This window comes from Suricata suricatta, chromosome 16 (assembly GCF_006229205.1).
Source record: "Suricata suricatta isolate VVHF042 chromosome 16, meerkat_22Aug2017_6uvM2_HiC, whole genome shotgun sequence".
NCBI classification, from domain to species: Eukaryota; Metazoa; Chordata; class Mammalia; order Carnivora; family Herpestidae; genus Suricata; species Suricata suricatta.
In genome coordinates this window covers 43,284,432-43,308,702 of record NC_043715.1, presented here as the reverse complement: position 1 = coordinate 43,308,702, position 24,271 = coordinate 43,284,432, and the positions used below count along the sequence as shown (strand labels likewise).

Below are 24,271 nucleotides of genomic sequence, written 5' to 3'. Positions count from 1 at the left end.
AGGGTGTCATGCTAAGCGAAATAAGTCAGGCAGAGAAGGACAGATACCATATGGTTGCACTCATAGGTCTAACAGGAAAACAGGAGAAACCTAATGAAGGACCAGGGGGAGGGGAAGAGGCAAAGAGAGTTGGGGAGAGAGAGGGATGCAAAACTTGAGAGACTATTGAAAGCTAAAAATGAACTGAATGTTGAAGGGAAAGGGGGAGGGGGGAGGGATGTGGTGGTGATGGAGGAGGGCACTTGTGGGGAAGAGCACTGGGTGTTGTATGGAAACCAATTTGACAATAAACTATTTTTTAAAAAAAAGTTAATGAGCCCAGTCTATGTGTCAGACATGGTGCCAGTCACTAGAAATAAAAAGTGAACAGGGGTTCCAGGGTGGCTCATTTGGTAAAGTGTCTGACTATTGGTTTAGGCTCTGGTCATGATCTCACAGTTCATAGGTTCAATCCCTGCATTGGGCTCTGCACTGGCAGTGCAGAGCTGCTTGGGATTCTCTCTCTCTCTCTCTCTCTCTCTTTCCCTCCCCTGCTTGAGCACACACATGCGCAATCTCTCTTTCAAAATAAATAAACATTAAAAAAAAGTGAACATTCAAAGCTTGAAACACAGAGAATAGAGAAGACAATGTGGAATGAATAAGAAAATAATACAAGAAAATTTCAGAAATTTTTTTTCCAGAATGAAATGTCTGAGTGCCCCAATAAAAGAATAAAATCAACATACTACCTCTACTTGAAATATTAGAACATTACAGTGGTGCCTGGGTAGCTCAGTCAGTTAAGCGTCTGGCTTCAGCTCAGGTCATGATCTCAGGGTTCATGGGTTCAAGCCCTGCATCGGGCTCTGTGCTGACAGCTAGCTCAGAGCCTGGAGCCTGCTTCAGATTCTCTGTCTCCCTCTCTCTCTCTGACCCTCCCCTGCTTGCAATGTCTCTCAAAAATAAATAATATAAAAAAATTTTTTAAAGAAATATTAGACATTACAAAAAAAGATAAATGTTAAAAGCTTCCAAAGACTTTAAACAGATTACATGAACGAATTAAGAACCTGAATGAGCTTTGGATTTCTCAATAACACTAAATGCTAGATTTTAAAAATCTGTGTAGCAATGCCTTCAAAACTCTGAAGTTCAGTTTTTCAACCTAAAATTACATCTCCAGTCAAATGATCAGTGACATTTTCAGACTTATAAGGATTCAGAAAATACACTTTTGTTTTTAGAGATTTTATTTTATTTTTTTAATTATCTCTACACTCTATGTGGGGTCCAACTCATAATTCTGAGATCAAGAGTTGCATGCTCCACTGACTTAGCCAGCCAGGCACCCCCACAAAATACACTTTCTATTTACTTTCCTTACATAGTTTCCTTGGTTGCTTTTGGAAGATGTGCATCAGAATAATGAAGGAATAAACCCAAAAAGAGGAAGGCAAGAGATCCAACAGTCAAGGTAGACAAACGTATCCAAGGCATCCAAATAGAGAAGAGAGTCAAAAGAAATTCAAAGGAGCATGGTAAAGGGAACCAATGGGATGCTAATGAAGACAAATTCTAAAATGATAGCTATGTAAGTCTCAACTGGGTCAGAAGAACAGAGGGTTAGAGGGGAAATGTCTCTTAAAAAATAAACCAGTTACCTGATGTGTCTGAAAAGAACTAGATTAATGAGAGATAATCAGAAAACTCTCAATTCTCAATTAAGACAAGGATTAATTGCATGGAAAAGAACAAGTCCTAAAAGAAGTGAAATGTGACTACAGAACTCAGCAATGAAAGTCATTTTACATAAACATGAAAGGAGCTGAATAATTTAAAAACTGTGACGTAGGAGTGCCTTGGTGGCTCAGTTGGTTAGGCATCCAACTTCAGCTCGTCAAGATCTCACAGTCTTGAGAGTTGGAACCCCGTGTCGGGCTCTGTGCTGACAGCTTGGAGTCTAGAGCCTGCTTCAGATTCTGTGTCTGCCTCTCTCTGCCCCTCCCCTGCTTATGCCTCTGTCACTCTCTCTCTCTTTCAAAAGTAAATAAACATTAAGAATTTAAAAAAATTGTCATGTAATTACATATGGGGGATAAAAAACGGTATACACTAAATCTTGAAATTCCATAGTGAAAAGTCAATCATCATGAAAACTAGTAGAACTCATGAAAAAAATTCTCAGAGGGGAAAAGATAGAAATGAAAATAAAAAAGTGGTGGGAGTCCGAGGGAAGGAAAATTATATGGAAAATAAACTAAATGTAAGATATGAGTTCTAGAAAGAGAACATGGTGATGATGCAGAGCTAACAATAAAGCTAATTTCCAGGGTTGAAGAAACCTTTGAGTAAAAAGAAGTTCCCTTCTGTGTTGAGCAGTATTTTTGAGTTTTAACCAGATCTATCTTGGTAGAATTTCTGAGGTTCAAAAAAAAAAAGAAAAAAAGAAAAAGAAAACTCGACAGAAGTTAAAATATGATGAATCAGGTTTTATCTTACACATTTGTTTGATGTTGCCCCCAACGCTTTCTCTAAAGTTTTGAATTAGTTATCAGCATTGAGATATCAGGAGATTTAATTTGAAAATCTGGATTTCTGACTTTCCTTGAAAGACCTTGTGTGGAAGCACTGGGCCAGAATTGTCACATGACAACTGTCTCCTAGACTTAACCAGTCCTCACCCCTCTAACACAGTATAAATTCTGTCTCATTAGCCAGTATCCCCACTACTGTCTTGTCTCAGAGGGACCCTAAGGTGAGTCTCAGTTACCATATACATTTACAGTATTGCCTTAATTTCACCTTCATTCCTGGTAGGTTTTTGCTGGATTTGGAAATCTGGGCTAAAAGTTTTTTAGCACAATAAAATCTTGTTCCACTTTCTTCTGATCTCCATGGTTTACAAAGAGAAAGAGAAATCCAGTCATTCAAGTAATTGTTTCCCTATAAGTAATGTATTATTTTTCTATGGTTCTTTCATTACTTTTTTGGTCATCTATTTGCAGCAATTTGGTTATGATGTGTCTGGGTACAGATTTCTTTGCTTTTGCTTGCGGTGGCTGAGCTTCTTGAACTGGTGTATCTTTTACCACATTTGGTAAGCCATTATTTCAACTACTATTTCAGTCCTGAACTTTCTCCTTCTGGACTTCAAGGACATGAATGTTAAAACTCTGCTGTCTCACACGTCCCTGAAGCTATATATTAAGTTTTCAATCTTTATTCTGGTATTTATTTAAACTAATTTAACTTATCTTCAAGTTCACCAATTTTTCTCCGTTATCTCCACTCTACTGAGCTTATGCAATGTTTAAAAAATTTTGGCCACTCTATTTTCAAGTTCTAAATTTCCATTTGTTTCTTTTCTATCTTTCATATTTTAATTGGATTTTTGCTATGCAGTACATGGGTTCTGTATATATATTTTTTAGATATTACCCCTTATCAGATGTATGATCTGTATACATTTTCTCCCATAATGGAGGATGCCGTTTCATTTTGATGACAATTTCCTTTGCTGTGCAGAAGATTTTGAGTTTGATGTAGTCCCACTCATTTATTTTTGCTTTTGCTGTCTTTGCTTTACTTGTCAAACCCAAAAAATCGCCATGGATCTAAGAGCTTACTGCCTACATTTTCTTCTAGGAGTTTTTGTGGTTTCAAGTCTTATGTTCAGGTCCTTAATCCATTTTGGGCCGATTTTTGTTTATGATGTAAGACAGTGGTCCAGTTTTCCCAAAACCATTTACTGAAGAGACTGTCCTTTCCCCACCATATATTCTTGTATTCATCAAAAATTAATTAACCATATATGTATGAGCTTAATTCTGGGCTATTCTGTTCCATCGATTGATGTATCTGTTTTTATGCCAATAACATACTGTTTTGATTTTGTTAGCTTTTAATATAGTTTGAAATCAGGAAGTGTGATGCCTCCAAGACAGTTTTGGCTGTTTGTGTCTTTTGTGGTTCTAGACAATTTTATGATTGTTCTATTTCTATAAAAGGTACCACTGGAATTTTGATAGGAATTACACTGAATCTGTAACTTGCTTTGGGTAGTGTCTATTTATTTGTGTTTTTTCGACTTCTTTCACCAATATCTTATAGTTTTCAATGTAACATGTCTTTCATCTCATTGGCTAACTTTATTCCTAGGTATTTTATTCTTTTTGATTCAATTGTAAAAGGGATAGTCTCAATTTATCTTTATGCTCATTATTAGCATATAGAAATGCAACGGATTTTTGTGTTTGTTTATTTATTTATTTTGAGAGAGCGAAAGCTTGCTAGGGGCAGAGAGAGAGAAAAGATAATCCCAACCAGGCTCCGTGTTGTCAGCCCAGAGTCTGACATGGGCTCGATTCCACAAATTGTGAGATTGTGACCTGAGCCAAAATCCAGAATCAGACACTTAAGAGACTGAGACACTCAGATGCCCCTGTAACTGATTTTTATATATTGATTTAGTATCTTGGAACTTCACTGAATTCATTTATTAATTTTACCAGTTTTTTTAGTGGAGTCTTTATAGTTCCATATATATACTATCATGTCGTCTGCAAATACAGATAGTTTCATTTCTTCCTTTCTAATTTAGATGCCTTTTCTTTCTTTTTCTTACCTAATTGTTCTGGCTAAGACATCCAGCACTATGTTTAATAAAAGTGGTAAGATTAGGCATCCTTGTTTTATTCCTGATCTTAGAGGAAAAGCTGTTAGGTGAGTGTGTTAGCTGGGGCCTATGATATGCGGCCTTCATTACACTGAGGTACATTCCCCTCTACACTCACTTTGTTGAGAGTTTTATTTATGGATGGATGTTGAAAAAAACATTTTAAATAAAACTTTACTTAATGTAAATTTTTAAATTTATATGGAAGACAAACTATAACCAAGAACTTCTGAAGGAAAGGGTGGAGGGTTCTGTCTCACCAGAAATCAGGACTTTTTATAAAAGTAAGAGCAATTAGGACATGGATAAACAAAAAGGCCAATGCGATGAGACCTATATATACACAGAGTTTTAAAATATGCAGAAGGAACACTGTGAATTGGTAGATCAGTGGAAAACAGATGGACTTTTCATTCAGTGGGGAAAAGAGAATTTTGTCTTTTATATGGGAAAAAAATATACTTGATCTACCTCAAATCACTCATAAAAATCAATTTGTTATATTAATAGGACTTTAATATGAACCTCAAAACAAAATTCTTGAAAGAAAAAATGGGGAAATTGGGTTAGGAAAAGGTTTCTTAGGACCCAAAGATATGGGGCCACTGGCTGGCTCAGTCAGTAGAGTATGCTTCTCTTGATCTCAAAATGGTAGTGTGAGTCCCATGTTGGGTGTAGAGATTGCTTAAAGATAAAAATCTTTAAAAAGCAAAAAGAGGGGCACCTGGGTGGCTCAGTCAGTTGAGCGTCTGACTTCGGCTCAGGTCATGATCTCATATTTGTGGGTTCGAGCCCCATCTAGGGCTCTGTGCTGACAGCTCAGAGCCTGGAGCCTGTCTTCAGACTCTGTGTCTCCCTCTCTCTCTGACCTTCTCCTGCTTGCACTGTCTTTCTCTGTCTCTCCAAAATAAATTAAAAACATTAAAAATAAATAAAAAAATAAATAAATAATAAAAAGAAAAAAGAGGGGCACCTGGGTGGCTCAGTCAATTAAGCATCCACTAGCTCAGGTTATGATCTAAGAATCTCATAGTTCATGAGTTTAAACCCCACATTGGGCTCTCTGCTGTCAGCGTGGAGCCTGCTTTGGGTCCTCTGTCTGCCCCCCCACCTCTCTGCCCCTCCCTGGCTTGTTCTTTCTCTCTCTCAAAATAAATAAATAAACTTAAAAAAATAAAAAAGGAAAAAGATTAAAAAAAGACTAAAGATATGAAGCATACAGCAAAAAAAAAGTAGACTGTTTAATAAACTATATATAACTTAACCATTAAGTATATAATTTAACCATACTAATATACAGAATTATTATTCATTAAAGATATCAATATATGATAATATTGTAGTTTGTGTATTCACAATAGGAAAAGCAGTCTACAAAACAGGCTATTGACCAAAATTAATATCCACAAAATGTGTAAGAAATTCCTACAATCTTAAGAAAAGACAGGGGCGCCTGGGTGGCTCAGTCGGTTAAGCCTCCGGCTTCGGCTCAGGTCAGATCTCACGTTCGTGGGTTCGAGCCCCGCGTCAGGCTCTGTGCTGAGAGCTAGCTCAGAGCCTGGAGCCTGCTTCCAGTTCTGTGTCTCCTTCTCTCTCTGACCCTCCCTCTCTCATGCTCTGTCTCTCTCTGTATCAAAAATAAATAAAACATTAAAAAAAGAAAAGAAAAGACAAATAGCCTAATAAAAAATGATCAAAATGGCATTACACAGAAGAGACACTAATAGCCAAATAAGGAAAGGTAACCACCTTTCATAGCAGCCAGGAAATCTTAATTTAAAACAATGAATAAGATTTTATAGGGGCACCTGACTGGCTTAGTTGCTTAGGTGTCTCAGGTCATGATCTCACGATTTATGAGTCTGGGCCCCATGTTAGCTCTGTGCTGACAGCTCAGGACCTGGAGCCTGCTTCAGATTCTATGTTTCCCTCTCTGCCCCTCCCCTGCTCATATTCTCTCTCAATAATAAACATTAAAACATTTTTTTCTAATTAAAAAAGATTTAATATTTATCAGACTATTAAAAAATGAAAAAAATCTTTTAGTATCAATTATAGGGAAAGATAGTGATAGAAATTACCTAGTAAATCTGAGTAAGTATGTACGCCAAGACCCAGAGATTAAATTCCAAGGTATATTTCCTAGCAAATCTCTTGCATATGCAAGTCTAGAGATTTACATGTTGTGTTATTATCTTATAATTTTATGTACCTTATATTATATATATCCTATTATGTATATAGTATTATATTTAAATACAGTATTTTAAAAAATAAATAACTATACTTTTTTGGGGGGTAAGGGGACAGAAAGAGACAGCATGAGTTGGGTAGGGGTAGAGAGGAGACACAGAATCTGAAGCAGGCTCCAGGCTCTGAGCTGTCAGCCCAGAGCCCAGTGTGGGATGTGAACCCACAAACTGTGAGATCATGACCTAAGCTGAGGAGGATGCTTAACTGACTTCTTTTTTTTTAATAAAAACCTTAATGGATAGGTTGAAGGGCCAAACAGTCACAGATGAAGAATATATTAGTGAATCGACACAAATCAAACCAAGGAATTCCATGTAAAGGCAGCAAAAACTGAAAAACAATAAATGGCAATAGATACTAAAGATGATCCGGATGTTCTAATGTCTATTTAATGGGGGCTTAAGGAAAAAGGAAAGGGGCATCTGGGTGGCTCAGTCGGTTAAGCGTCCGACTTCAGCTCAGGTCATGATCTCACAGTTCATGGGTTCGAGCCCCACCTCAGGCTCTGTGCTGACTCCAGGCTCAGAGCCTGGAGCCTGTCTACAGATTCTGTGTCTCCCCCTCTCTCTGACCCTCCCCTGCTCACGCTGTCTCTCTCTCCAAATAAATAAATAAATAAATAAAACATTTAAAAAAAAAAGAAAGAAAAAAGGAAATGGTAACAAGACAACATTTGACTGTCAAAAATTGGTAGGAGTCCTCATATTGAAAAATATTACTAAAAGAAAACTACAGGGGGAATATAGGTTACCACACTAGAACACATCATAGTAAAAATTTAGCCCATTAAGAGAACAGACTGGGAGAATATATTCTCTTCCTGGTCTTATGGTAAGCAAAGATTTCTTAAAGAAGACAAAAACAGTACAGATAATGTGATTCTGTTTTTTTTTTTAATGTTTATTTATTTGCTTTGAAAGACAGAGAGCGCGCATGAGCATGGGAGGGGCAGAGAGAGACAGAGAGAGAGAGGGAGGGAGAGAGAAAATCCCAAGCAGGCCCTGTGCTGTCAGCGCAGAACCTGATGCAGGGCTAGATCTCATGAATCACAAGACCATGACTTGCACCACACCAACTAAGCCATCGATGCACCCCTGTGATTCTGTTTATATAAGATTCAAAATAAATTGAGGAAGAATTTCTTACAGAAGAGCCAATGAATGTGAAGCACAAAAACTGATAAATTTGACGAAAATTAAGAAGTTCTATTCACAAAAAGAAATCCTTAAGAGAGGTAAAAGACATTTCAACATGGGAGAAGATATTTACAATTTTACAACACTGAATGTACTATAAATAAAATATATCAAAAATCATAAACACATAATTAAGAAAAATAGAGAAAACCCAACAGAAAGACATTTAAAAAATATCTGAGCAGGCAATTCACTAAAGAATTTCAAGAGTCCAATGATATGACACGTGTTAATCTCATCAGCAAAAAAGGAAATGCAAATTAAAACCACAGTGGAATATTTTGTACACTCAAAATTTGGAAAAACTCCAAGCATGACAATACTGCATGTTACGAAACATGTGCAATAATGAGAGCCCTCATGTTCTGCTGGTGGGATTGTAAACTAACGCAGGCATTAAAGAAAAGTTGAACACTTGGCAGCTGAACCTATGATGTCTTATGATCCACTCACTTCTCTCCTAGTCCTAAAACACAGAGCATGTTCATAGTAGCTGTCTGTAAATGCAAACAACCCAAATGTCTATGAACAGCAGAACAGTTATATAAACTGAGGTATATTAATACAATGGAACGAATCAAGGCTAACAATGAATCTTAAAAGCAAAATGTTCAATAAAAAAGCAAGGCCTGGGGTGCCTCGGTGGCTCAGTCGGTTAAGAGACTGACTTCAGCTCAGGTCATGATCTTGCAGTTAGGGAGTTTGAGCCCCATGTCGGGTTCTGTGCTGATAGCCTGGAGCCTGCTTCGGATTCTGTGTCTCCCTCTCTCTCTCTCTCTCTGCCCCTCCCCCATTCATGCTCTGTTTCTCTCTGTCTCCCAAAAATAGACATTAAAAAAAAAAAAGCAAGGCATAAAAGAATACATATAATATGATTCCATGTCTATAAAATTCAACTTCAACTAAAACCACACTATATATTGTGGATGGCACTCTCAGAAATGCTATGAAAGGACACAAAGATTGTATAGAGCACAGAGAGATCTGTGCTGGTAGTGTTGTAGTTCTTGACCTGGGTAACGGTTTCATGAAGGTTTTTTCCATAACTGTTTAAATGTCCACATTTTTGTAACAATTTCCAATAAAAAGAATGACAATATATTAACTTCTGGTAGGCATATCTGTCTCCTAAGGTGTAAGTAGACAGACAGATACAAGAAATAGAAAAAGAAGCTGACATACAAACTCACATAAATCAGAACTTATTGAACAGGCAGATAAAACAAAGACAAAATAAGCTAAATGAGGCTCAAGTGTGTGTGTGGAGGGGTAAGGGAGGTTAATGGATTTGGACTCTTCATTTATACTTTATTGCAAAAGAAATTAAAAGATTTAAATGGTATAAAACAAATTGCAGAAAATTAAAACAATAATATAAATCATAAAATTTGTAGAGAATTGTTACTAATTTCCTAAGATCAGAAATCACAACAATCACTTTAAGGAGCTGACTATGAACACATTAAAACATACACATTAGGGGTGCCTGGGTGGCTCAGTCGGTTAAGCGTCCGACTTTGGCTCAGGTTATGATCTCACGGTTTGTGGGTTCGAGCCCTGCATCGGGCTCTGTGCTGACAGCTCAGAGCCTGGAGCCTGCTTTGGATTCTGTGTCTCCCTCTCTCTGCCCCTTCCCTGCTCACCCTCTGTCTCTCAAAAATAAATAAACATTAAAAGAAAAGTTTTTAAACATACCCATTAAAGACACCAATGCATATTAAAATTAAAAAGTGAAAGCACCTTCTGGAATTGGGTACCTGGATATTTTTATTACATAAAATCCATAAAAATTGAAAAAATAAGGATAGTAATAGATAAAAAGGGTAAAATTTACTGGTGAACAAGTTAAAGACAAAAGCACCATTAAGATGAAAATGTTGTCTTACTAGTACTCACTGTAATGACATGAAAACAATCCAGTGCACCCAGAAATTATAAAACTGATTAGGGACAATAATGGTATTAAAACTGTGTAAGGGGAAAATATCTACATTTTTTAGAACTACAACTTGAGATTATGCAAAGGTGAAATGACGTGAAGTCTTGGATTTACTTGAAAATGCTTGACCCACCAGGATAGATAAAGCTCTGGGCCGCTGGCTGCTCCCTGAACACAGCCGGTGTGTTCACTGGACCTGCTTCAGGGCCCTGGAATGTTCGGGCTTCCTCCCTCTGTGACGTTCTTCCTTCCACTAACCACATACAATGACTTACTGTCGTACTTCTTCAGGTTTCTGTCCAAGTGTCACCTAATTGGAAAAGTTTCTCTTACCCCATCATATAAAATAGCCTCCTCTACCCCCTTTCTCTACTTTATTTTTCTTATTAGCACTGTTACATGACCTATATATTTACTTATTTTTATACCTCTCTCAGCACTGGAAGGTAAGCTCCTGGAACAGAGATTTTGCATGTTCTGTTCACTGCTGTAACACCAGCGTTAAGAACAGTGCTGGGCACACAACAGGTTCTCAATAAACATTCATTGAATGAATGTGCTGTCCTGTTTCAACTCGTTCATAACAACTTTATCTTTGCTAGGTCTAAGTTCTCAATGGAGGTACAGAGCCTTTATTTCCAACATTCTACCTAAAGTTAATAACATGCACGCTCAAACCACCCTCTGTGGTATCCATGTGGATCAATTTCTCTTCTATCCTCTAGCCCTCATTTTTTCTAAGCTCCCTATTTTAACCTCTTTAATGATGGCGCTACTTTATAGAAGTTATATATAGGTGTGTTCTAGTATGCCTATTAAGCTATAAATTCTGAAATTGCTTATTCCTTTTTTAAATTTCTGCAGTACCTAGAAGAGTACCTCATACATTCAAAAATCAGTAAATGTTTAAGTATGAATGAATCAATGATTATATGAGCTACTTCAACTAAAAAACCCTAAAGAAAACAAGCCTTTGGCAATGTAGAAAAAAAAATACATGTCAGGAGACAGTGATGCTTTTTAAAGACTAAATACAAAAGAAGATGAGAAGGTGATGAGGAATTAGATCCAAAATATGGATAGAAGGGAGTATCATTAAGAGAGGGTAGAGGAGGGCACCGGCTGGTTAAAATTGAGCAATTCTAAGAGGAAACGAAAAGAAGTATAAGAGGAGAAAAGCAGGTAGAGTGTGTTAAGTAAGAGGAAAAGGCAAGGTAATTTGAAAGCTCGTGCTGAAAAGGCTTACTTTTGTACAAGAGCATAAGGGGCGATTCCCAGATAGCACCTCAGAGGTGCAGTCTCCCCACTGACCAGCTGGCTCGTTCCCTGCTGAGCCTCACTTACCTGGCCACTGGTCTCTTGTTAGTTCTCTGCCAACCAACCAGGGCTCCTTCCCCCGCTCCAAGAAGGAGATCACATCTGGTTTAGAAACAGAATGTCCTGCTTACAAAAGAAGTAAGGAGATAAGTTTATGGTGAGAATATCCCAGGATTCAAATTCAGTCCCTTCATTAAGAGTTAAAGAAAGGCATATCAGGTTTATGAAACATAACAGCGGACTCGAAACTCAAGTATAATTTGAGTTGTAACTCAATGCAGCTTCTTTTCCCTAACATTGCAATATTAAAAGCGTCTCTCTAAGAACAGGATACAGAAATACCTACTTGAAAGGTAGATATTTCACATGGGAGAAAATAAGACCTGAAGGCAGAATCTGACTCTGGACAGATGTCCTTACCCATTGATACCAGGTGGCTGTAATTCTCCAACATCACATCTCTGTATAAATCTTTCTGATCATCATTTAGGCATTCCCACTCCTCCTGAGAGAAGTCTATGGACACATCACTGAACATCACTGACTCCTGGAACAACAACCATGTATATGACTTGATTAATAAATGTTTTATGTTTATGTTTTTTGTTTTTTGGGTTTTTGTTTTTGTTTTTCTTTTCTGGTGAAGGAAAGTAAAGAATAAAGTGACGTGAAAAATAGCAAGCATATAGAGTGGAGATGGATGTTTGGGACACAAGAAAATGACTGTAAACAAAAAAGCAGGACTGAATCTTGTGTTTCCATGTTTATTCTGTTTCCCCCAGACAAAACTAGGAATGTGTGAAATCCAGCTGAGAGAGGCATCCCAATTAATGAAATAGTATATACAAATGGCTAGCATGATCCTTGCCATTCAGTACATGTGAGCTCTTTTTTTCTCTACTTGCCACATGTGAGCCTCTTTCTTTCTCTTCTTTTCCCAAGTAGCCAAGAGTAAAATTTCAGAATAAGGGATAAAGAGAAGACATTATAAACACCCAGAGGAGATCAGATCATATAAAAGACATCAAGACTCAGAGAGGCAATGAGGTTCTCAAGAACACTACTAAAAACAAGAAACAGTAGAAATAATTCTTAAATATGCTGGTAGAAAAAAAAATTCTGACCTATATTCCATAACTTAACTATCATTTTGTTGTTAGTGTTGAAAAAGGACATTTCTAGACATAAAAGGACTCCACAATTTCTTAGGAAACTACCAGAAGATGTACTCCACCAAAACGAAGGGAATAAACCAGAAAAGAGGAAGATCTAGTATTCAAGAAATAGGTGGATTAACACAGGAGAACAGTGAAGGAAAATCTCAGGAAAACAAAAACAACAACATGGAAGGCTTGGGAAAGCTATGCAGTAGGCCCAGAGAGTAACGGGACAAGGTGGGATCAGGGCGAAAAAGGGACTGGGAATGGCAGTGTCCACACTCAAAATGAATTGATGTGTTTGACCAGATGGAAACATGGACAATGAAGGAAATGGAGGGGAAAATTAACCACAGGAGAAATGAAAGGTGGTAACAGAATGGAACTGTGAGCTGCTCAGCAGTAAGCAATATCTGCAGTCATAACATTGTGTATACTACTGATTTGACAAAAAATTGTAGTATAATTAATCACAGAATCAGAGGAAATGAAGGGTGCAATACAAGAGTATACAATGTCCCTCCCAATTTGTAGTAAGTCAAGAGAGCAAAACTGACTCATCAAAAGATAGCAATTAAACCATATTCGAGACAGTTGAGGACAGTCACCTTTTGGGAGTGGGTGATGGCGCAGACGGGAATGGCACTACTTTACTTGCAAAACATGTAAAACGACTTGTAAAAATATCTGTTACGGTATAGGTGTCAGAGCTTTGTACCAGCCAGGAGTCAGACCCCAAACCTGAAAGGCTCATGCACCAGGAGATCTTTCCATCTACTAAGACTGATACCCAGCAAAACCATTCCACATATTTCCTTCTTGGAAACCCTTGGTCTGTGATGATCAGGGCTTTTCCCTAAGAGGTGCCCCTAATTATTTATCTCCATCTCATCAAACCACTGTCCAAGCAAATCAGACTCATTAACAAATGGGGAACACATTTCTATTCTGTCAAGGTTTTTGGCCGAAGTCTAAGACAAAAAATGCTGAAGGGCTTATAAATGAACTTGGGAAGAAGAGGAGGGGACTGGGAAGGACACTGGGGTTTTATGAAGAAATGAGGGTCAGCTTCCGGAATGGACCACGTAAACCAGGGTGAAAGGGTTTTTTTTGGAGCCTGGTCTCAGTCAGACCATTTTTACATTATGTAATTAACAATCTGTCTGTGAGAACAAATAACGATTCTTGATGGAATCCATAAGCAATTTTTTGATGGATTTATAATCTGATTAAGACTTCTTCAGAGAAACTTGTTATCCAACCACTTGGCCCTTAACCATTACCTGTAATTTGAGAGTGTAAAAATCTTTAACCAGACCTTGTTTCTTTTTTCCAACAATGGTTATGGAACCAATTTTTTTTTCTATAAATATCTCCACCAAGAGAGAAATTTTTGAATTGACTTATTGGAGACCTTTTCCTTTAGAGCAAGGTTAAGAGAACTTTGCTACCACTTTTAACTAAACTGTCTAAAAAGGCTTTTATTTTTTAAAAACCAAAAATATCATGATGAGGAAGGTAAATGTTTACATGTACGAGGGGTAAAAATGACTCTCTTTGAGCAAAAGGAAACAGCATCTCACCTGAGCCATGCCTTTGGTATTTGCAGAAAAAGACCAGTCTTCCTCTGGGATCCTCTTGGAAAAGGGCAGACCTGGAGAAGGAAAAGGAAGCTACATAAGATCCCCTTGCTACATCGCTCCCAGATGACCATTCCGCTCTGTTCGCCCCGCACAAATACAAATAAAAAAGGGGTATCAGTGAGAAAAATGGGCAAATCTTTCATTATCCCCTCCTCTAGAGACCTCAGGCTTTGAAACAGGATAGATCAAAAATCTAATATGGGCTTGGAGAATACAGTGTATATATACACATAAAGATACAATTTTTTCCCACAAATGATAATGTATTATACACACTGTTATATACACTGTTATTTTTACTTAATGTATCTTGAACTAACTAGTACACATACAGCTGTACTTCCCTTAACTACATTGTGTTTCATTAAATGTATACAGTTTTATTTAACCAATCTGCTGCCCACGACCATTTGGGGTTGGTTCTTGTTTTCCAATATAACAAACAATACTGCAATAAATATCCTTGTGTATGAGCAGTTAGGTGGCTCAGTCTGTTAAAGTTCTGACTCTTGATTTTGGCTCAGGTCATGATTTGATGCCTTGTGAGTTCCAGCCCCATGCTGGGCTCTGCACTGACAGTGTGGAGCCTGCTTGGAATTCTCTCTCCCTTTCTCTCTGCTCCTCCCCTGCTTGTGCACACAGGCTCACTCTCTCTCTCAAAATAAAATAAAATTTTAAAAAATCCTTGCATATATATTTTACCTTTATATGAATTCCAAATAACTCCTAAAAGCTGATCATATACATTTTAGTTTGGATATATATTTGCCAGAACAGTTTTTAATGATCTGTTTTGCATAATCAGGTCCTGTGTCCTGACCAAGAAATAACTGGTTGATGAACCAAATCTTGCACATTTGAGACGACTTTTGAAGTTAATGAATCTTTAGAAAAAAATTTTTTTTAGCATTTATTTATTTTTGAGAGAGAGAGAGACACAGAGCGTGAGTGGGAGAGGGTCAGAGAGAGAGGGAGACACAGAATCAGAAGCAGGCTCCAGCACAGAGCCTGATGCGGGGCTCGAATCCACGAACTGTGAGATCATGACCCGAGCTGAAGTTGGCCGCTTAACAGACTGAACCACTCAGGTGTCCCATGGGGTTAATGAATCTTGAGAAAAATGAAATCCACAAAAGCAAACACAGCAATATTACAAAAATTTTAGGAAGATGTTTTAATTGGCCTAACAATAGGAAGGAATTAAAAATATAGAAATAATGTAAAAGTGGGCTAAATACATATCAGTGATGCTTTAGAATAGCTTTTAACTGTAAGTGTAGTAATAAACTTTATAATAATTGTATATATGATATATGCTTAAGATGTTTAAAATGGTCCAAAGAACATCATACTAAAATATTAATAGATGTTTAAGAGGAGTAACTGAATTTGAGATTGATGTGGAAATGTATAATAAAATACATTCTTTTTGCTTGTTAGATATAGGAATATAATAAACTGAGCATTATAAAAGAATAAAGACAGGAAACAGCCTCCTTGACCTCAACCACAGCAATTTCCTACTGGACACATCCCCAAAGTCAAGGGAATCAAGAGCAAAAATGAACTATTGGGACCTCATCAAGATAAAAAGCTTCTGCACTGCAAAGAAAACAATCAAGAAAACTAATAGGCAACAGACAGGATGGGAAAAGATAGTTGCAAATGGCATATTGAATAAAGGGCTAGTATCCAAAATCTACAAGGAACTCACCAAACTCCACACCTGAAAAATGAACAATCCAGTGAAGAAATGGGCAGAAGACATGAATAGACACTTCTCCAAAGAGGAAATCCACATGGCCAACAGACACATGAAATGATGCTCAGTGTCACTCATCATCAGGGAAATACAAATCAAAACCACACTGAGATAGATACCACCTCACACCAGTCAGAGTGGCTAAAATGATCAAGAGACTATAAATGCTGGTGAGGATGTGGAGAAATGGGCACCTCCTACACTTTTGGTGGGAATGTAAACTGGTGTGGCCGCTCTGGAAAACAGTGTGGAAGTTCCTCAAAAAACTATGGATAGAACTCCCCTATGACCCAGCAATAGCCTGCTGGGGATCTACCCAAGGGATATAGAAGTGCTGATGCATAGGGGCACATATACCCCAATGTTCACAGCGGCACTTTCTACAATAGCCAAATCATGGAAAGAGCCGAAATGTCCATCAACTGATGAATGGATCAAGAAGATGTGGTATATATATAAAATGGAGTATTACATGGCAATGAGAAGGAATGAAATCTGGCCATTTGTAGCAAAGTGGATGGACCTTGAGGGTGTCATGCTAAGTGAAATAAGTCAGGCGGAGAAGGACAGATACCATATGTTTTCACTCATAGGTCTAACAGGAGAAACCCAATGGGAAGGGGAAGGGAGGGAAAGAGTTAGGAAGAGTGAGGGAGGCAGATCATGAGAGACTCTTGTATACTGAGAACAAAGTGAGGGCTGAAGTGGGAGGGGGAAAAGGGAAGGGGGGTTATGGTCATGGAGGGGGGCATTTGTGGGGAAGAGCTCTGGGTGTTATATGGAAACCAACTTGACAATAAACTATTAAAAAAAAAAAGAATAAAGGGTAGTGAGCATCCCTATGTACAAAGCTCCTCAATGATTAAGGAATTTATCAATAATTGTATGTACAAGTGACCACCCAGGACAAAGAACCTTGTTATCAATTATTTAATGGATACATCTATCTCCAGCACTTACTGCATTCCACTAGAGATATGAAAACCAAGGTAATCCACAAATGTCTCTTCTTTAAAACCTGAAAGCATTCCTTTAATATTTTTATTATTCCTGTGTTTAAAATTTTTTTTATGTTTTTTTATTTATTTTTGAGAGACAGAGAGAGACAGCGCGAGCAGGGGAGGGTCAGAGAGAGAGGGAGTACAGAATCTGAGGTAGGCTCCAGGCTCTGAGCTAGCTGTCAGCACAGAGCCCGACGTGGGGCTCGAACCCACAAACCATGAGATCCTGACCTGAGCCGAAGCCGGATGCTTAACTGACTGAGCCACGCAGACACCCTTATTATTACTGTTTATTAAGTTCTTAGTTGGTTTTTTTTTTTAATCGACCAACATAATCTATTTTGTGCCAGGCATTGTGCTCGATAATGAAGAATCAACAACAGTAATCCAGAAAGACTGGAAATAGCTCTTACTCCCATACTTCTCACATTAAGTCCCCCTTTATGGTGTCTCCTACTGGTCTTTCCTTGGTTAAAGGGACATTCTCAAGTCCTGCACCTCCAAGTTAAGGGGCAGGAAACTTTTTTTTTAATTTGAGAGAGAGAGAGAGAGAGAGAGAGCAAGCAAGCACCAACCAGCAGGGGAGACGGGCAGAGGGAGAAAGAATCTTAAGTAGGGTCCACACTCAGCATGAGCGGAGCCCAAGGCGGGGCTCAATTCCATGATCCTGGGATCATGACCTGAGCAGAAATCAAGAGCTGGACCTTCAACCAAGAGCTGGACCTTAAACATTCTTATTTCAATAGCTCCATATTATGTCTGTTACATTCCCAACCTTCTTCATTTTTGCTCCTAGAGTTTATCATCTCCAGCTGAATTTCTGCATTTGGGGAATCTGACCCTTTTTTTTTTTAAGTTTATTTATTTATTTTTGAGAGAGAGAGAGAGCGAGCAAGCAAGTGCGCACAAGTCGAAGTGGGACAGAGATAAGGAGAGACAGAATCCCAAGATTTAGCACCATCAGTGCAGAGCCTACTGTGGGCTCAAACTCACCAACTGTGAGATCATGACCTAAGCCAAAACCAAGAGTTGGACGCTCAACTGACTGTGCCACCCAGGCACCTCTGACCCTTCCTTTTAAAGCCAATAATCTCTGTGACCAAGACTGCAGTATGCTTGCAAAATGACCACACCTTAGGTATGGAGCATTGCTAAAAGATATCACTACAGACAAGAGAGTCTTTTGAAATCTACTACTACTACCCTTTTCCCCCCCTCCCCCTTCAACCCTCAGTTCGTTTTCAGTATTCAATAGTGTCTCAAGTTTTGCGTCCCTCTCTCTCCCCAACTCTCTTTCATGATTCCATAGTTTAAAATCTTCCTATCAAGAAATGTTCAGGGGCGCCTGGGTGGCTCAGTCAGTTAAGCGTCCGGCTTCGGCTCAGGTCATGATCTCACAGTCTGTCTCGTGGGTTTGAGCCCGCATCAGGCTCTGTGCTGACAGCTCAGAGCCTGGAGCCTGCTTCAGGTTCTGTGTCTCCCTCTCTCTCTGACCCTCCCCTGCTCACACTGTCTCTCTCTCTCTCTCTCAAAAATAAATAAAACATTAAAAAAAAAAAATGTTCAGGCCCAGATAGCTTCACCAGTGAATTCTTTCAAACCTTTAATCTTATATGTAGTGAACAGAAAAACACAGGGAATTCTTCCTAACTCATTTTATGATGCTAATATAAAACTGATACCAAAACAAAGACATAAAAAGAAAATAATGAGCCAATATTTCTTATGAACATATATAAATAAGTTCTACAAAGTATTAGCAGATCTAACTCAGTGAAATTGTTACAGTTTAATACATTAAGGACAAATAAGGTTTATTTCAAGAATGACAGGTTTGTTCAAGACATGAGACTTAAGATAATTTACCACAATGATGATAATAGTAAAAAAAATATCCTCTCAATAGACACAGAAAATGCATTTGCTAAATTCAGCCCTCATTAACGTAAAAATCTTAGCAAATGAGAATGAGAACTTGCAACTTGATAGGTGTTTTGTAGATGCTAGATACAAAGACAATATACAAAAAACAATTATACTTCTATCAACAAACTGGGATATTTTAAAAATTTAAATACCATGTACAGTTTCAATAATAATTGTCAAATACCCAGGTACAAATCTAACAAGAGATGTGCATTGAAAACTACAACAAATCACTGAGTGAAATTAAAGACCTTAACACATGTAGACATATACCATATTTATTAATTGAAAGATTCAATACTGATCAGATGTCAGTTCTCCCCAAATTGACATATAGATTCACAAACAAAACCCCAGCAAGAATTTTTCATGTTTGGTCAGAATCAACAAGTTGATTCTGACATCCAAAAAACTTAAAACAGCCAAGAAAGTCTTTAAAAAGAAAAGAAAAAAGGCTGGAGAACACTATAGATTTCAAGACAGTGGCCCTGACAAAAATAAATAAATAAATAAAACAGAATTACAGTCCAGAAAGAGGGTGACGTATATATCACCCGATTTATGATAAAAGCTTCTTGCATTTCAGATGTGCAAGGATGGTGTTTTCAATAAACACCACACACAAAAACTAATTCAAGATGTACCACAGACTTAAATAGTAATGCTAAATCTATAATAAAAGAAAACAGAATATCTGCAGGAACTTGAAAATATACAAAGATTTCTTTTCAAGATATGAAAAAAGCACAATCATAAAAGACAAAGACCTGTCCTTCGGATTCTGTGTCTCCCTCTCTCTCTGCTGCTCCCCAGTGCATGCCAGCTCGCTCTCTCTCTCTCTCTGTCAAAAATAAACAAACATAAAAAAAAAAAGACAAAGGCCTAAAAACCTGGTTGGAAAACGGGAGAAGACATTTACATATGATAAGAAAGTACTCAAAAATGATGCCATGTTGAAAGGACAGAGGAGCTAATTTGAAGTTCCCAATGGCCAAATCTGGGGCAATTTGAGCAAAAATTATATAGCAATAACAACGGATTAAAACTAAAAAAAAAGTATCCATGAGTTAATAAGTAATTGAATAAACACATGAGTAAACACATGAGGAATAAGGGACGGCTCTTTACAGAATTTAAATCAATAAATATAGAAGAAATGATGGAAAGAGAAAATCACCACTAGGCACGTATCACAGTAATAGTTGTTACAGACAAGAATTATCAATGGGTGAGTGTATGATGAGAATAGTATCTTTTTAAGTTTATTTATTTAAGTAATCTCTACCCCCAACATGGGGCTCAAACTCAGGACCCTGAGATCAAGGGTCACATGCTCTTATGACTAGGCGGCCAGGGACAATCATGAGAACAGCAGTTTTGCATAGTCTCAAAGCGTCTCCCCACAAGATACTTATTAATTAGAAAGAGAAAAATCGTTTTACAAAGAGGAAACCTGGCAGATACCACCTCAACCAAGTGATCATTGTTAACGTTACCAGTGATGAGATACACTGGTATCATTATACGACACATTGAGAAGGACACAAACATCTTTTTGGTGATCTTTTAGCCAAAAATGCATAGTCTATATTTAACAATGAGGAAAAAGACAAATCCAAATTGAAAGATATTTTACAAAAAAACTGGCCCGTACTCTTCAGAAGTATCAAGGTCATGAAAGATGAAAAGAACTAAAGAACTATGTCTGATGGAAAGAGACAACTAAATCAATGAAGTATTTTATACTGGGTCCTGGAACAGAAAAGGGCACTGATAGGACAATTAGCAAAATTTTAAGTAAGGTCTGTAAATTATTCAAAAATTTTAAATCTGTGTAAGTGTCCTGGTTTTCATCATTGTACCATGGGTACCTGAGTGAAGAATATATAGGAATTCATGGTGCCTGGGTGGCTTAGTCGGATAAACGTCCAACTTTGGCTCAGGTCATTATCTTGTGGTTCGTGGGTTCAAGCCCCACATTGGGCTCCGTGCTGACTGTGTGGAGCCTGCTTGGGATTCTCCCTCTCTCTGCCCCTCCCCCACTTGCACACTCTCTCTTAGAAAATAAACTTAAAGGGGCACCTGGTAGCTCAGTCAGTTGAGCGTCGGACTTTGGCTCAGGTCATGATCTCATGGTTCGTGGGTTTGAAGGCTGCGTCGGGCTCTGTGCTGACAGCTGACAGCCTGGATGGAGCCTGCTTCAGATTCTGTATCTTTCTCTCTCTCTGCCCCTTCTTCCAGCTTGCTCCTCTTTCTCTCTCTCTCTCTCTCAAAAATAAATAAGCATTAAAATACTTTTTAAATAATAAACTTAAAAAATAATGTGTAAGAATTCTTTACGCTACATTTACAATATGAAAATAAAAAGTTTTCTTTAAATGAAGAAAAAAAAATTTTAAGGGCAGTGAGCAAGAAGACCTGAATAGACATTTTAATGTTTTTTAAAATTTATTTTTGATACAGAGAGAGACAGAGCATGAGAGGGGGAGGGGCAGAGAGAGAGAGAGACACAGAACGTCAAGCAGGCTCCAGGCGCTGAGCTGTCAGCACAGAGCCCGACGTGGGGCTCATTCCCACGTACGTGAGATCAGGACCTGAGCCAAAGTCAGAGGCTTAACCGACTGAGCCACCCAGGCGCCCCTGAACAGACATTTTAAAAAACAGGATATACAAGGGGCACCTGGATGGCTCAGTTGGTTGCATCCAGCTTCAGCTCAGGTCATGATGTACTGGTTTGTGAATTAGAGCCCCGAATCAGGCTCACTGCTGTCAGTGCAGAGTCTGCTTTGGATGGTCTGTCTCCCTCTCTTTCTGCCCCTCCCCCACTCGGGCTCTCTCTCAAAAATAAACATTGAAAAAAACCTTTGGAAGAAAACCACACACACACACACACACACACAAAACCAAATAGTCAATAAACCTGTGAAAAATTGCTGAACATCATTACCCATCAGGGAAACAAATTAAAACTGCAATGAGGGGTGCCTCGGTGGTTAAGCGACCGACTTCAGCTCAAGTCATGATCTCACGGCTGGTGAGTTCGAGCCCCGCATGGGGCTCTGTGCTGAGGACACAGAGCCTGTTTGGAATTCTCACTTTCTCCTCTCTCTCTCTCTGCCCCTCCCCTACTTGTGCTTTCTCGCTCTCAAAATAAATAAGTTGAAAAAAAAAAAACCCTGCGACGAAATTCCACTGCACAACCACCAGAATAATTAAAAGACTGGCAATATCAAATAACAAAGTCAATGTGGAGCAACGGAAACTCTCATACATTGCTGGATGAATTGGTACAACCACAGGAGAAATTGGTAGAGTCTATTAAACAAATGCCCGCTGTATGATCTAGCAATTCCACCCTAATATTTAGCCAAGAGAAAAACATTTACGTGTTTACCAACAACAGAGAATGTTCACAGCAGCAATACAATTTGGAATAGCCAAAAAATATAAACTATCAAATGTCCATCAACAGTGTAAGCAATTAATCCATTGCAATACATCCCCATGTAATGAGAACTAAGTACAACTATAGTGGACGACATGGGATGAATCTCGGACATAATGTGGAAGAAGCCAGGCATAAACGAACACATGCTATACGATTCCTTTAAATATGAAGTTCAAGGATGGATAAAATTAATGGTGATAGACTTCTGAACAATGACTGTGGGAGAAATAACTGGGAAGGGGCAAGAGGGAACCTTCTGGGGTGCTAGCAAAATTCTTTATGTTGATTTACGAAATTGTGTTACAGCTGGATACTTTAGACTTGTGCACTTTGTGCTCTATCTCCTAAAAGTGTTTTTAAAAACTGAGAATCATGTATTGGAAGGGACATGGAACAATGAGATGCTTCGAACACTGCTGTGCTAGCATAAATGTGCACACCCACTTAGGTAATTATTTTGGTGCTGAGTAAAGTGCAGGATATCATATGACCTAGCAATTGCATTGTCAGGTAAAGAAACTCATGCACACGTATCCTCTGTAAGAGAATGCTGTGGCAGCACTCTTTATAAAGTCAGAAACTAGAACTCAAAAACTCCTCAAAAATTGAATTCTGGGATGAATAACAAGGGTATACTTCAAAGGATGGAATGCAAACAAATGAACCACTACTATAGTTAGTATGACAATTTTCTGAAACACAGTTGTGCAAACAAGCACAATAAAAGACAAAAGACAACACGGTAGCATTTGTAAAAGTTTTAAAACGAGAGGAAACTACAGCATAATATTTAGGTAGACAACATAAGTGAAGAAACCCTCATACATTTATCCAGTCACCCAAACATAATCACACCACCACCACGGGGACAGCCAGAAGTAACCCATAGCCAAAGCAACAGGGCCACACACCCTGGACTTCAATGGTCACATAAGCACAACCACACATTTACCAAGAGGACGTTCAGTCACAACCGCACTGCCACAGGCACCACACACCTGCAGATGGTCGCACAGTCACAACCACACTAACCACAGAGAAAACTACATAGAATTCACAGGGACGCCCACCTATACTCTGCAGCACAGTCACAGATCGCACAAACACGCTCTAACGGGAACAAACGCTATTACAACAGAGTCACAAGCTCCCCACATCTTGACACACAATGCCGCACGTGGTCCCAATCACTCACTCCCTCTCTCTCTCTCTCACACACACACACACACACACACACACACACACACACACCACCGGGTCGTATCCAACCACACCAGAACAGTCACGGGCTCCTAGACTGTGCTGCACACGGGTGATCAATGGAAGCACACACTCACCACAGGAACAGCTAGTCACAACCACACGGTCATTCACTACATACTACCGCACAGACAATCACAAAATTTCTATCTTACCACCTCTGCCGTTCAGAGCCGAGCCTCCGGCCCCGCCCTCTCCCGAGGCTCCTCACCCCAGCCTTCCAAGCTTCCCAAACAGTAGCAACCTCCGCAGCGCTGCAACAGTTGTGGGTGCAGACCTGAGGGTCCCGCCAGCGCGTGACTTCGAGGCTGAATTCACACGAGAATCACAACGATGCCGAGGCGTCCTCTGGGAAATGTAGTCAGAAACTTAACTGTGGCGGGTGAGATGGCCGCCGATTGCTAAAATTTCTATTAGGGGTTAACTGCGGCCCCGCTTAAAGGATTGCGCCCTCTGGTGGAACCGCGCACCGGAGGCCTCACAGAGGCTGGCTCGGCCTTGGGCAATGGCTTCCAAAAGCTACTCGGACGTGTTTGAAATGGGGTTCCTTCTCTGGCCCACCCTCCCATCCCCTGGAGTTGTAAGAACTCAGGAAAAGGGGAGGGCTAGTTTGGTTTAGGCCCCATTGAGCCTTCTGGGAAATGTAGTTCGGAGCGGGGAGAGCATTGGCTGGATCGTTTGAAATTCGTCTGGATTCCTCACAGCTCGCGCC

At 38.9% G+C, this 24,271-nt stretch overlaps 1 protein-coding gene across 1 annotated transcript in view; it reads right to left on the bottom strand.

The window, feature by feature from the left end:
- Positions 1-23,842, bottom strand: part of LOC115279772 — a 72,712-nt gene extending 48,870 nt beyond the window's left edge. Inside the window, exons 1-4 of the mRNA XM_029924278.1 lie at positions 23,715-23,842; positions 14,103-14,173; positions 11,783-11,909; positions 11,390-11,488 (exon numbers count right to left, since the gene is read on the bottom strand). Of these exons, the coding sequence (XP_029780138.1) occupies positions 11,390-11,488; positions 11,783-11,909; positions 14,103-14,111 (235 nt within the window). The 5' untranslated portion in view covers positions 14,112-14,173; positions 23,715-23,842. The remainder of the gene's footprint in view (positions 1-11,389; positions 11,489-11,782; positions 11,910-14,102; positions 14,174-23,714) is intronic.
- Positions 23,843-24,271: the final 429 nt, after the last annotated feature.